We start from the raw sequence: 15,273 nt of genomic DNA, 5'->3' as shown, positions 1-15,273 counted from the left end.
CGTGATAAACTGCGGCTTCCTGGACGGCGAGGTGCAGCGGACGCAGATCGAATTCACTTGGCGGATTAACGACAAAGGCCAGCCTGGATGTGGTTTATAGGCGGTTTCCCACATCCTACAAGGTAAATACTGGGCTAGTATCCAAGTACCAGCTGAGTTTAACGATTTGCAAACATTTAGGTAACCTTACCTCAATTTCACATAAATGACACTACAAGCAGACAGTTGAAAGGAAGGAAGGAAGATAGGGTTTAACGTTCCGTCGACGTCGAGGTCATTAGAGACGGAGAAAAAGCTCGGATTGTGTGAAGGATGGGGAAGGAAACCAGCCGTGCCCTTTCAAAGGAACCTACCCAGCATTTGCCGGGAGCGATTTAGGAAAATCACGGAAAACCTAAATCGGAATGGCCGGACGCGGGTTTGAACCGTCGTCCTCCCGAGTGCGAGTCCAGTGTGCTAACCACTGCGCCACCTCACTCGGTGCAGACAGTAGGGGAACACGTATTCCGTCCCTGGGGGTAACGAGGTGGCGATAGGAAGGCATTCGGCCACCCCTTAAACTGACTGTGCCAAATCCATCAGTAACCACGCCGACCCTGCGCCGCTGCTTCAGAAAATGGCGTTACTTCATTCGTTTATTATCGAAATCAAATATAATTTTATAATACTGACATAAAGCTGCGTTTTGGGTACAACTGATGCAATTTACCGTTGATTTCATTTATTTCGTTAAAAAGTCTGGCTACAGTAATATTCTGCATCATTGATTCTTTACGCAAGACTGAAAACAATAAAATAATATTTATGTGAATTTAAAATCCGAATAAGAAAATAGAAGATAAACAAAAAACTGTATCCTCAACTGGAGTTATATTGAACCGTCGATATTACTGACAAGAGCATTCAACTGTGCAGCCACGAATCATTTGAATACAAAAGGTGTAGCTTTTGTAAATATTTCTCTGGTTGCAACGATGAAATAACTAGAATACATTTTACTAGAAAATTTAAAAAAGACGATGGGCAAATCGTTTTCCTTGTTCACATAATCTTGAAGTTATCTCAGAAAGTTTCGACATTTACTCTTTTACATTTCACTGTATCTGTCAGTATGAGAACGTTACCGATTGGAAAAGATACCTTACGGCATAACGCGAAACAAGTTTGTACCGACGTGCAAAATACAGGCATTGAAACACGTCAGTGATATGGCCACAGAAATTTGTGTATGGAATCCAATCCTGTTGGCAGGCCGTACACTGGTTTGTTAACAAGCAAGTGGACTGTTTACAGCCATCTGTCGACAAAAGCTGGAACTGGGCTTTGTTACAGACGGACTGGAAGCGTCAACGTAAGGATAACCTCTGGACAGAAACGCCATAATTTCACACCTTTACCCAATGGTCCTTGCTAAGGACCAAGTCACAAACTACATATATTTCTGTTAATAAAATAATAAGAAACTTTGGATTTCGATAACGTTATCGCAATAAAACATAATGTAGAAAGCTTATTTGCCTCGAAATTTTACGACTGGGAATATTCTAGTGAGGCCTAACATTAATTGATACTGTGTGTGTGTGTGTGTGTGTTCGCTGTTGAGCGTCGAGGTCATCACATAACTTCCGAAAAAATAAATGAAATACTTTGTTCTGCCAGAAACCACAGATTCTACAAGCTAGAGCAGGAAAGGGCAAAATTATTTATAAGACGTCGTAGCTAATGCGGAGTTGCCTGATTAGAATGGTGATAAATTTTTTTAGCAATAGCTTGCACAGTGCAACAAATTATAGTTTATTTTGCATCAAAAAATAAACTACCGAAAACAGTATCAAGAGGAAACAAAATTTAACGTATGTACAAACACAAAACAAGCTAAATGAATTGGTCAGCTATGTGTAATCCGAGAGAGAGCGCGTTTTTACAGTTCTAAATAAAATTATTAGGATTAAATGTAAACATATCTGACGCCACTGGAAATTTCTCACAATGAAGCAAACGCGAAATGCGTCTAATGCATTGTTAATCGAGATTATATCGTTGTCAGCAACCAAGGAATCGAACAAACAGATTTCACATGCTTACTGTCTTCAGTCCGCTATTTTCGATGCTCAGCCTCAACAGACTTAACTGTTCGTGGAGCAACAAAAAAAAGAAAAATGGTTCAAATGGCTCTGAGCACTATGGGACTCAACTGCTGAGGTCATTAGTCCCCTATAACTTAGAACTAGTTAAACCTAACTAACCTAAGGACATCACAAACATCCATGCCCGAGGCAGGATTCGAACCTGCGACCGTAGCGTTCTTGCGGTTCCAGACTGCAGCGCCTTTAACCGCACGGCGACTTCGGCCGGCGTGGAGCAACAGATATCGGTCACATACATCTCTAGCGATTAAAGTAAATACGATGTGGAGTTTCTATCTGATCCTGGCATAAACCATTCGCTATTTTATCATTTTTATCCGTATTAGTCTACAAAGTGAAGTATGGTTTGTCGAGGAGAACTAATCCGTTGTCCCGCTCCCTTGATGACGCTAACGCTAATCGGATATGAGTGGAACGTGTAACGGCAGAGCCATTCATAACGAGAGGATGTATGACGCAACGAAAGTCAGCTGCAGTCGGCGAAAACAGGGCGCCTGCAACCGGTTCCTTGACGATGTCGCCTCGGGGTCACTGCACTGTGTTTGACCAGAGGCCGCCGAGGTTCCCTGTCCGAAAAAGGCCAACTCGGAGAGGTCAAGTTCTGGGCCGCCTCTCGGATCAGCTCCTACCGCACGTCTGGCTAGCGTGTCACCGTTCTCCTTCACTCGGTTTTCATTCTCTCGCCTTCTTTCCTGTTTATAGTTACTGGTTGCAATCCTTTTGGATTTCAAGGTGGTCCGTTGCTTTTATGGAATAAGTTAGCAATGTTAGTATAATCTGTAGATACTGACAGAAACAAACCAAGAGGGTGTTGTGCGACATGAACGGAAGTTGGTAGGGGACGCGTAACTTTCGCGCTAGTAGCGCCCCTATGACGATGCATATCAGGTCTGCTTTACCCCATAGAGTAAATACACTCAGTCGCAAAAATATTCGGACAGTGGGAAGTTTCACAATAAGTACTCGAGAAACACTGACTATGACACTCAAATATATTTATTAGCAATATATATGCGTAACAACATTAATTACAAAAGAATTATTGTATTATTTCGTTTCCAAAATATAAATAACAGAAAAATTAACAACAAAAATGAAACATCCTGCACATCCTGCTGCTACAAAAGTATTCGGACACTGTCCAATAAATGTTCATAAGTTGTACGACGAAAATGTCAATACCTTGTGGGTCCACCTTTCATTTTCAATACCTCCTCCAATCTACTAGGCATATTTTCCACGAGTTTTTTCGTGAAATATGGGCCTACATTTGCCCATTCTTGGCGCAGTTTCTCTTTCAAGGTCTCCTTCGTATAGATGTCGTCCGCACGGAGGGTCCGTTTCAATTTATCCCACAAATGTTCGATTGGGTTAAGGTCTGGTGATTGGGGAGGGGGGTGCAATACTTTCGGGCAATTGAAGAGCAACCATATTTGTACAATATGCGCGGTATGCTTGGGATCATTATCCTGATAAAAATGAAAGTTGTTCGCAAGACCTAGATGTCGTGCACTCTGCTTCAAATGTCCTCGCAGTATATTGAAATACGCTTCCTTGTTCATCGTATCATCAATGAACACAAAATCACCCACACCATTGCCGGACATGCATCCCCACACCATGATGTTCCCACCTCCAAACTTTACTGTTGGTTTGAGGTTCCTGGGATTCAGCTCTTCATTGGGCTTTCGCCACGCGTTTGCTTTTCCGTCGCTTTACCATAATGTAAATTTCATTCGTCGCAAAATATCACCCGATTCCACCAAGCCTGATCGTATTCGGCGTATTACCTCGCAAACTGTATACGTTTCTTCTGGTTCACTGTATTTATGAATGGCTTTCGCCGTGCCACTCGACCATGGTGCTACGATCGTCGTAGTACTCTCCGCACGGTTTCGGGATGAACTTTTACACGAATGTCTCCCTCCACCTCACATGCAATTCGTGTGGCAGATATTTTCGGATTCTGTTGTACCTTTCGCACAATCACACGCTCATCTCTCTGTGAAAATGTCCGTGGCCTTCCTGTACTGTAACGGAATTCCAATCGGTCTTCTTTCTCGAACCGTTTAATAATGTCGTGAACTGTACTTTTCTTCATGTTCACTATTGCGGCAATTTCCCTCCAGGTTTTCCCCTTCGCGTGATGATAAACGACAAGTTGCCTTCGCTCGAACGTAGAACACTTCCCTCTGCGTCCCATCGTCGACCTGCACAGGCTCGCGATACGTGTTTACTAATCATCGCTATCGTCTCGCGGAAATGTCGGACACACTGCGGTCGCTTCACCCTCTGTGCGTCTCGGAATGAACTATTCTCTCATGGTGTCCGCCTTTGTCCGAATACTTTTGTTGCACCTTCCCATGCCGTTTTTAGGAAATATTACGTAACAGACACATGTCCAACAACAATTATTCGTATTTGGCGCGTGTTTCACGTTGCGACATCGTACCCAGAGTCCCAAATACATTACAAAGTGCAATTTCTGTATTTGTTCATGCGGCAAACTGCAAAATTATGCGCCGTTATGTGCTGTCCGAATACTTTTGCGACTGAGTGTATCTCTGGAATGAGCATTGTGTTCTGCGCATGTTGTCAACATTAAACCAGGACTGTCACGTGTTTTCGGGACTTCGCGGTGCGTGTGTGGTTTCTGCAGCTTTTGGGGTTTATAATATCAAGAGTTTTTGTTGTGTTTCACCGTTTGTTGATAGTGTAATAGCGATGGTGAATTACTGTTGTTGCTACGGATGCAAAGTAAAATATGTGAATGGAGGGATAGTAACTTTTCATGGGTACTTACCATGTAGCTCTAATTATAGTTATCATATTAGTAAGAGACACTGTATATGTTTAAAAATTTCGAGACGCATTATAATTAAGGCTTGTTTCTGTAGAGCTACTTTTCTACGATTTTATGACAATATAATAGATATTACGTTCGTACAAAAGCTTACAAACAATCGCTTCCTCTTGTTAATTTGCTAGTGGAACAGGAAAGGGAATGCTTAGTTGTTTCAGCAAATACTGTCCTCCATGCATTTATCAGTGACTTGTCGATTATGTTTATAGATTACTCAGTCTACTCTTTATTTAATAAACTGGGAGCAAGTACGTACAATGCGTTAAATAAATACTTCAAAGTGTCACCAGTAAGATAAATTGTGCTTTAGGTCGCAAAAACGAGAAAATAAATACGCAGAAATAGCAGAAAAAAGGACGAATTAGCAGGGATATAATCGCTAATGTGTGGCAAATTCGGTGTTTTTCGGACACTTGCAAAAGTACTACCGTACTGTCAAGTCGTTTTGCAAGACTGAAAAAATGTACGTCAGGCTCTGTAATACTATAAAGTGCCCTATCACACCGAAAACTACCAAAAATCTAGTGCATCTGAAGTGTGAGACCTATCGCAAAGAAGCAGGATGTAATATCACTTGCCCTTAGAAGTTACGTAGCTGGTTTATTCCCGGTATCAAATGGATACTGTTAAAACGTCTGCGCAACATTTATAAATAATCCACGACACGTACGAAAAGAATCCGTCTGTACTAGGGATGTAGTGCCATTCTAAATATACAGGGCGCTATACGGATAAACACACGACGTCCCGAGATCACGTGACCGGGCCGGCAATGTATGGTGACAACACAAAATCTGTCCTGTGCATGTGAATGCTCACTCCAGAGATATTTACTCTATGCTTTACCCACACGCTGTAACGATTGTGGGTGTTAGTTACCTTTGGGAGTGGTGCGTTGACGTTATTCAAGAATACCTTTGAGGCCCCGAATGACACCTCACTGAGTTTGAGCGAGGTCGTGGCTACGAGAAGCTGGATGCCCTTCTGCGATACTGCAGAAATACTTGGCAGGAATGTAGGCACTGTGCATGACTGCTGGCAACGGTGGTCACGGGAAGGTGTGGCCGCATCAAGACAAGGCTTCGGATGGCCACGTGGCTCTACCGAGAGGGGAGACCATCGTGTTCGGCGTATGCCTATGGTGCTTCGTAGTGCATTTGCAGCAGCTGGCACCGCAGTGACACGACGAACCGTTACAAAACGGTTACTTCAAAGATAGTTTCGAGACAGTTCCCTTCTAGCCTGCATTCCTCCGACCTCAAAGCAACGCCATTTGCGACTTCAGTGGTGTCAAGTGAGAGCTCATTGGAGGGCAGCGTGGGGGTCTGTTGTGTTTTCTGGTAATAACTGTTTCCGCCTCTGTGCCAGCGATGGCCGTGTTTTGGTTAAATGATGCCAGTTGGGGGCCTGCAACCAACCTGTGTGCGTGCTGGGCCGGCCGGTGTGGCCGAGTGTTTCTAGGCGCTTCAGTCTGGAACCGAGCGACCGCTACGGTTGCAGGTTCGAATCCTGCCTCGGGCATGGGTGTGTGTGATGTCCTTGGGTTAGTTAGGTTTAAGTAGTTCTAAGTTATAGGGGACTGATGACCTCAGATGTTAAGTCCCATGGTGGTCAGAGCCATTTGAACCATTTTTTGTGCGTGCTGGACACGCCGGACCTGCGCCTGGAGTTATGGTCTGAGTGCATGACAGCGAAAGCACCCTCGTGATTATCCCACGCACCCTCTAGTGAAGCGACTTCTTGTGCTGCCATTTATGAACAGCATCCCAGGGTGTGTTTTCCAACAGGACAACGCTCGTCCACATACCGCTGTTGTAACTCAACATGCTCTGCAGAATGTCGACATGTCGCCTCGGCCTGCTCGATCATTAGATCTGTCTCCAGACGAGCACGTATGGGACATACCGGACGTCAAACAGAGTTGACCATCCCTGTATTGACCGACCAAGTGCAACATGCATGGAAGTCCAGTCCACAAACTGACATCCGGCACCTGTACAACGCAATGGATGCGCGTTTGCATGCTTGAATCCAACTGTCTGGCGTTTATAACAGTTATTGCTGTACCATCATTGCACATTTGCAATGACGTATCTCGCGCCTACATTAACCTGTGATCTTGCAGTGTTAATCACTCGTAGTGCGTTAGGTAATCTTTTCATCAGTTGGTCCTCCACAGCTTATGTATCGAAAGCCATGTCGCACACCGTCAGATCCTTTGGAGTACTTATTATAGCTATGCGTTTCGATTTTTATTAGTAATCAACGAGAAAATGAAGTTTTTGCCATTACAGCATCAATGTGAATACATACACAAGAGCGAATTGGAACATACAGAGACTGCAAGTGAAAAAAAAGCCTTCTTGTGCCTGATGATCATTAGAAGAAATCGAAACTGGCAAATTGCTTGATATGTTGCCTGGAGGCGCCACGTTTCGGTTCTTCGGATGACGAATGTTTGATTTCGTGTTTAAATGATAATCATACTCCATCACTAGCAGTGGATAGTAATAAAATAATAATTCTTTAATTCTTTGAGAATGCCAACCATTCAAGCTGCCGGAAAGTCGGCTTTTCAATCAAACGACTGTAAAAAAAATAAAAATAAATAAAAATAAAAACCTCCTCCGGGCTTTCCGCCCTACATGACACAGCACACAGAATACGAAAATAACGGTCTGTATCGGTCGATATGCAGTTCATACAATACCAATAGGTTACCTGTAATTCATTCTAGTACCGTGTGCGATTTTATTTACGATGAGTCATAAGGTGACTTTGATATAATTCTGCTGAACACAGCTACATAATACATAATAGTTGAAATCGATCTGCAGTACACAGATTAAAAATTTACGACCGATGCCGCCCTTTCTCCTATCTTGGATCTCATTAATACGGTCGTGGAGCAGACCTTTCTGATGAAAACAAACTTGCAGTTCATAAAATATTTCTTAGAGACGAAATTAAGATGTAGAAGATGCACTTAATGACATATCGTATTTTTAAAAAAAATGAATTCTCACGTTACTGTTTTTCCACTTTGAACTGTCCCCTTAAAACGTGAAAAGTTTCATTACACTCGATGAAATCAGTGGTAGTGAACGAGCAGTTTACTTCCGGTGTGTTCTCGTGTTCCACCCGAAGGCAGTAAGTGGCGGAGCTCCAAAGCTACCTGGCGGGTAGCGTCAGGCAGAGATGTTATGAGTAGTGGACGGATCAAGTGCAGACGCGTGTGGATTCAAATACGCCCTACTGTAGTACTGTAAAAGCTGATACGTCCGGCAAGTGTGAGAATCGAACGGGCGCTCTCCAAGTCGGACGCCACCATTTAACCACGATTTACGGCGGCTATCTGGAGAGTAACAGAGTCTTTGAAATAAAAAAATTAACAATGTGGAAAAGTCACCATATACATTTTAAGGGTTCACTCCTAAGCTACTTTCTACATAATTACCATTCAATTTGAGGCACTTATCATAATGTGGCACAAGTTTTTCTATACCGTTTCTGAAGAAATTTTGTGCCTGCCATTTCAATACCAACTGGTTTATACCGGCACACAGTTCAGCGTCAGTATCAAAGCGTTGTGCACCCAGCCATGTCTTCTTTGTCGTGAAAAGGTGATAGTTGCTAGGCGCCAAATCTGGGCTGTATAGTGGATGATCAAGTACCTCCCATCAAAAATCCCGTGGGAGCTACCGGGGTACGATTGGCCGTGTGTGGTACGTACGTTGATGTGAAAAACAGAATTTTTCCGCTAAGTTTTCCCCGACTCTCGTATTGTATCGCCCGCCTTAACTTTTGTCAGTGTTTGAGAAATTACAATTGGTTTGAAGTTTTACGGCAACAAAAATCTAATCACAGAACGCGAGATTTTCTATTGCAGCTCACATTTTAACACGTCATAGAAGGCAAACTGACGGAGATGGAGACCTCACGCTACCGCCGCTGCATGTGTACTGAGTGTAGGAACGTTATGGCATCAAGATGGCGGCTGTAACCCTTCCAGTGCCGCGGTAGACCAAAACACTTTCTGGACAGCCCTCGTAGCAATGTGGCTCGCGGAGATGTCGAAGCAGAAGGTACAACCAGAAGATTTTACGTTCAGTGACAATGATCACGAAAGCCTACAGGCGCTGCTGCTATTGATCGACACACCGTGTGGGCTGTTTATACGATCATTTTCATCTGAGCACCCATTCACGAACGCAGAACATCGCGACAAAATCGTTACAAACGTTTGCTCTTCTGAGTAGCACTCTGTAACCCTACCTGCCTTCATTAGATTTGCCTAATCAGCTAACGACAGTTCAATAATAATAATTATGCTCAATAATATATTACATTGTGCTTCCCTTATTTTTGAACTAGTGTCTCTAAACGAAATCAGCATATCACGCCACATGATGCTACGACGTGTACAAAGAGAGGTAGTTTTCTCTTCAGCTGAATAAGCTCCCAGAAGAACAGTTCATATCGTAAATTAATATTTGTGTTTGCTTTATAGTGCCCGGTGCTACACTGTTGATGAAACGCATTATTGAAAATTGCTAACGAAATTTTTAGAGCCACTGCAGACACACCCTTACTCTCCTGATACTTCAGCCATTTGACTTCTACTTATGGCATGTATCGGTTAGAAAAATGCACCGATGATGGCTGATATCAGTCGAAATCGATTTGGAAGAAAAATAAATTACGTTGCCGCGACTGGTTGCTACATTCTTTATAATTTTATAACTTTAGCCATTTTTGTCATTCTCCCGGCTCCAGAACGCAGGAACGCCCTCTCCTCTGATTGGCTGAGATAAACTGTGGCCAAACTCGTTTGACAAGGTTGGACAAAAGTATGAAAACACTGCGAGAGATGCATGCTGGAACATAAATGCAGATGCTGCCTAATGCTGCGGGTTGCGCTTTTGTATCTGATACGAATGGCGCACATGCTATGAACTCAACACGATGCAAGTAACAGTCGTGGTAAAATGGTCCAAATGGCTCTGAGCAACATAGGACGTAACATCTGAGGTCATCAGTCCCCTATAACTTAGAACTACTTAAACCTAACTAACCTAAGGACATCACACACATCCATGCCCGAGGCAGGATTCGATCCTGCGACCGTAGTAGTCACGCGGTTCCAGACTGTAGCGCCTAGAACCGCTCGGCCACTCCGGCCGGCAAGAATGGTAAAAGATTTTCCTGACAAGTATATGGGACTTGTACGAGGGTTGGAACTTTAATAGTGGCAACTATTTATTTACAGGTCGTACTAAATAGATACGCGTTTCAAAGTATTATTGACCTTCAGAGTAGTCACCAGCATTGTGTATAACCCGTTGCCAGCGATGTGGAAGTGGTAGAATACTCTTAGCAGTGCCAGGTGTGTTGACAGTTGGAGCGGCGCGGTCTATTGCCCGACGAATTTGTAGCAGTTCTGAAGCGAATGCCGTGAAATGTTTCCTTCAGTTTAGAAATCGAGTTGAACTCACGAGGGCTTAAGTGAGGGGAGTGCAGTAGGTGGTATAGCACTTAGCAGCCCCATCAGTCAACAAATCAGTAACAGCTTGCACTGTACATACTTGAGCATTGTCCGGTAAAATGGTCAGTTCGTGCAGAAAGTGTCATCACATCTGTCTCTGTGCTGTTCCTTTTTTGGAACACAACCTACGACCACTTTAGAGACAGAAGTGATGACACTTTCTCCAGGACCTGACCATCATTTTGCAGGGCAGAGCAAAAGCACATACAGTGCAAGCTGTGATTGATTTGTTTGACTGATGGGGCTGCTAAGTGCTATACCACCTACTGCACTCCCCTGACTTGAGCCCTCGTAATTTCAACTCGATTTCTAAACTGAAGGAAACACTTCACGGTATTCGCTTCAGAACTGCTACAAATTCCTCGGCCAATAGATTGCGCCGCTCGAAGTGTCAACACAACTGGCACTGCTAAGAGTATCCTACGACTTCTACATCGCTGGCAACGGGTTATACACAATGCTGGTGACTACTCTGAAGGTCAAAAATACTTTGAGACGCGTATCAATTTTGTACGAGCTGTAACTAAATAGTTGCCACTATTAAAGCTCCAACCCTCGTATTTACCCATTCCGAGTCCAGTGGAAGCTGTTTTGAATGCCAATAGTTTTCCTACACAGTATTGGCATGGTAACGTGTTACGTATTTGATGTTTGCGTATTCATACTTCTTGAAAACTTGAATGACCTGCGGACATTTCTATTTTTTGGTAGGAATAAGCGGAACGAAGGCGCTCTCTGTTCTGGACAACAGTGTGCATGTTCCAACAATTCGTATTTGAAGCTCCTCAATTTTCCTATTAGCAGGGCGTCTGCAGGGTCTGTGGGATCCCTCGTGACAGGACAAACGAGGAGGCGGCGTGGGTGTCGATGCCTCGTTGACAGTTGCGGGAAGACTGTCACACACAGGCCGACCACTCTGGCACCTGATTTCTGCGTGGCTGACAGACAGGCAGAGAAATGCGGAAGTTTTCCTCCGGATGTATCAGCGGCTGCGGGAGTCAAAAACGCAGATCTGGTTTGCTGTCTGTCAGACACGTTTCATTCTCAGCGACAGTCTGACAACGCCGTTCCACCCAGTGTTGACGGAAACCATCTTCCACAAGATGGCTCGCTCTTATATAGGGAATTTTTAATCTAAGTAGAAACGGTAGTGAGTGTATTTTTGAATGGGAAGATGACGTAAACCACATCCTGTTTTCGTGTCCAAAATTTGACTGTGAAAGGTGGGACTTCTTTATGACATTGCTGATTACGGCATGTCACCTCCCTCAATCAGTTTTTTCTCTTTTGTTACTAAAGACATTCGTCTTTATAAACTGTGATTTTCTTTAAGAGTATTCGGAAAAATCTGTGGGTTTTAATGATATGCGTTTTTCACTTTTATAACTTGCTTGTTAAGCAATTTCCGTGCTACTGCGAATTGATAAATCACAACTGTCTAATTTACTTCGTGATCTGTGTTACCGATTAATGGTGGACCAAATTGTGACAGAATGGGTTCTTGTATCTGTAAACATGAAATGGTTCAAATGGCTCTAAGCACTATGGGTCTTAACATCTGAGGTCATCACTCCCCTAGACTTACAACTACTTAAATCTAACTAACCTAAGGACATCACACACATCCATGCCCGAGGCAGGATTCAAACCTGGGACCGCAGTAGCCGCGTGGTTTCCAGACTGTAGCGCCTAGAACCGCTCGGCCACCGCGGCCGGCTCGGTACTCTCCTCAACGTTTTCTTGGAAGAGAGGATTTCATTGTAGAGTTGACGAGGTTTGTTGAATCTTGACCAACACGAGCCAACGTCACATCCTCGAAATCTCCTGTGCCTACAATTCTTTGTAGCTCCTTACAGAACACTATACGTTCATTCGATGTTCCCAGCACCACACTCTGCAAGTTGATGCGACGTATAACACTACATCTTCGATAACCAGCCATCAGCTGTAAGACTGTTGATATTTTTGACAATATCGGGAGTCCGATATATCGATATTTAAAAGTTTACCATAATCGGCTCTTGCTCTATCCAAAATAGCATCGATATATCGGTATACGGCCGGAAAAAATGGGGTCTTATGTGCCTGTACAAATATTGTAAATATACTGCCCGTTTTAGAGCTGTATGTTTAAGTATTGATTAATTATTAGATATTCTGTACATCAACAAGCTAGCAGCCTGCTTATACCCCTCACAGCAAGAACTGAAAGGGAAACGATGCACTTTCACTCTTGGCGGTAATCACTTTGCTAACAATGGTAACTACAAGTAAGTGGCACAATAGAAGGTGTCTGATGAGTACGTCGTTTGGTTTCGTCACGTATCGGATTTGTCCGGAACACTTGATGCCGACTTCCCTGTTTCTTCAGTTCTGCCAAAGCCAGCGACCTAGCAGTTCCAGTGGCAAAATTGCGTGCTGGAGCTAAACGTTGCAGTTTCTGTTGGTAGCGCCGGGCGCCGTTTACGTCAGCATTTCCCCTGACACGTCACCGCCCACCGCAAAGACCAGTCTCGTCATTTAGATTTTTGTTCATCATTTTCAGGCAAGTCTTTTTGAAGAATTCCGATGTTCTTTAAGGCAACTGGTGTGCTATTTCTTCACACTGGAAATCATGTTACTCCATTCACCCCGCCACCCTCGAGTGCATTCGGACTCCTTTTGCGCCACATATACTTGCTTCACATAGTCGAAAAGAAAGGTTGGGCATAATGAAAGCTCAAAAAGTAGAAAGACTCGTTCACACAGTGAAAGTAAAATTACGTTCTACTACAATTTGCCGGCCGGTGTGGCTGAGCGGTTCTAGGCGCTACAGTATGAAACCGCACGACCGCTACAGTCGCAGGTTCGAATCCTGCCTCGGGCATGGATGTGTGTGATGTCCTTAGGTTAGGTAGGTTTAAGTAGTTCTGAGTTCTAGGGGACTGATGACCTCAGAAGTTAAGTCCCATATTGCTCAGAGCCATTTGACCCATTTTTCTACTACAATTTCAAATGAACAACATGAAATATTTATCTAAAATTGTGAAAAAATATAACCTGAAGTATAATTGGAATTTTATGTGCCCATTCGATAGAGCGATTAGTCAAGTGCAGTATTCGTTTTATCGATGTATCGGGTGATCAAAAAGTCAGTATAAATTTGAAAACTTAATAAACCACAGAATAATATAGATAGAGAGGTAAAATTTGACACACTTGCTTGGAATGACATGGGGTTTTATTAGAACCAAAATGCAGGATGGCGCTCCACCCATATTGCTAGACGCGTGAAAGATCTCTTGCGCGCGTCGTTTGGTGATGATCGCGTGCTCAGCCGCCACTTTCGTCATGCTTGGCCTCCCAGGTTCCCAGACCTCAGTCCGTGCGATTACTGGTTTTGGGGTTCCCTGAAGTCGCAAGTGTATCTCTATCGACCGACATCTCTAGGGATGCTGAAAGACAACATCCGACGCCAATGCCTCACCATAACTCCGGACATGCTTTACAGTGCTGTTCACAACATTATTCCTCGGCTACAGCTATTGTTTAGAAATGATGGTGGACATATTGAGCATTTTCTGTAAAGATCATCATCTTTGCTTTGTCTTACTTTGTTATGCTAATTATTGCTATTCTGATCAGATGAAGCGCCATCTGTCGGACATTTTTTGAACTTTTGTATTTTTTTGGTTCTAATAAAACCCCATGTCATTCCAAGCATGTGTGTCAATTTGTACCTGTCTGTCTACATTATTCCGTGATTTATTCAGTTTTCAAATTTATCCTGATTTTTTGATCACCCGGTATATTAACGGGGACAGTAAAACAAAGAACAAACAGCAACGCAGGAGCTAAAGCACCGCCTTGGCCTGCGTTTGCTACATCTGTGCACCAGTGCTGCTCAGTCGCTACTGGCGTTCTGCTTATTCTTTGTGTTTTACTGTCCCCGTTAATATACGTCGATAGAACTAATATCGCACTTGACTAATCTGGAATCGCTCTACCGAATGGAAACGCTAAATTCCGCTTTAAAAATAATTTTGTTTGTAACGGGAAAGAAACCTCCGGTAAAGCAAACCTACTTGGAGACCCATAACATACTACTTGAGTGCGTTACCAATTATTAATAAAGTTGGTGCATTTGCGGTGCGAGGCGCCGCTACACAACGTCAGCATTGGCTCTGACGGCCACTGCTCCGGACTCTGACGTCCCACTTGCCTGCAGGATGCCGTACTCGGCTGGCGACGGTCCGTAGTCGAAAGGCGAGGCGGCGCTGGAGCAGACCAGCAGAGCTGCGACCGCGGCGGCCGCCACCGCCAGAAGCGTCCTGGAGTGTGCCATCTCTGTTTTCGCTCCTCTGTGTTGCCGCCGGCTTTAAATGTGGCGAAACGGTGCGCAGCCGGTGTCTATATACGCACGCACGGCAGCCTCCCCCACTCCTGGTTCCGCGGCTGCGACGCGGTGGCGCGTGAGATCCCCTTTTCCTGTTATCGGGAAGATGACGAGACTGCGCTTCTGAGAAGGCGCTTGCCCAACGGGTGCTCGTTACGCCTTATCAGCTGCTGCCTGCCCCGGCCGTCAGTCGCGCCTCTCCGCGAACAGAGCAGGGTAACCGTAAACGCGGCGTCCCGCCTGCGACAGATCCCCGTGCAAACAGTCAGCTGTGTGCGGCTTGACACCTTCGTAAGACTGCGCTGACGTGTCTGCAGCCGCTGACGGCCGCCTCCGGAGAGGT

The 15,273-nt window shown here is 44.3% G+C and overlaps 1 protein-coding gene across 1 annotated transcript in view; it reads right to left on the bottom strand.

The window, feature by feature from the left end:
* The window catches only part of LOC124799242 (probable salivary secreted peptide), a 35,989-nt gene extending 21,074 nt beyond the window's left edge, over positions 1–14,915 (bottom strand). Inside the window, exon 1 of the mRNA XM_047262787.1 lies at positions 14,757–14,915. Within this exon, the coding sequence (XP_047118743.1) occupies positions 14,757–14,879 (123 nt within the window). The 5' untranslated portion in view covers positions 14,880–14,915. The remainder of the gene's footprint in view (positions 1–14,756) is intronic.
* Between the last annotated feature and the right edge of the window lie 358 nt (positions 14,916–15,273).

Source organism: Schistocerca piceifrons, chromosome 5, assembly GCF_021461385.2.
Source record: "Schistocerca piceifrons isolate TAMUIC-IGC-003096 chromosome 5, iqSchPice1.1, whole genome shotgun sequence".
NCBI lineage: Eukaryota > Metazoa > Arthropoda > Insecta > Orthoptera > Acrididae > Schistocerca > Schistocerca piceifrons.
The sequence above is the reverse complement of the archived record's forward strand: the minus strand, read 5'-3'. Positions and strand labels throughout refer to the sequence as shown.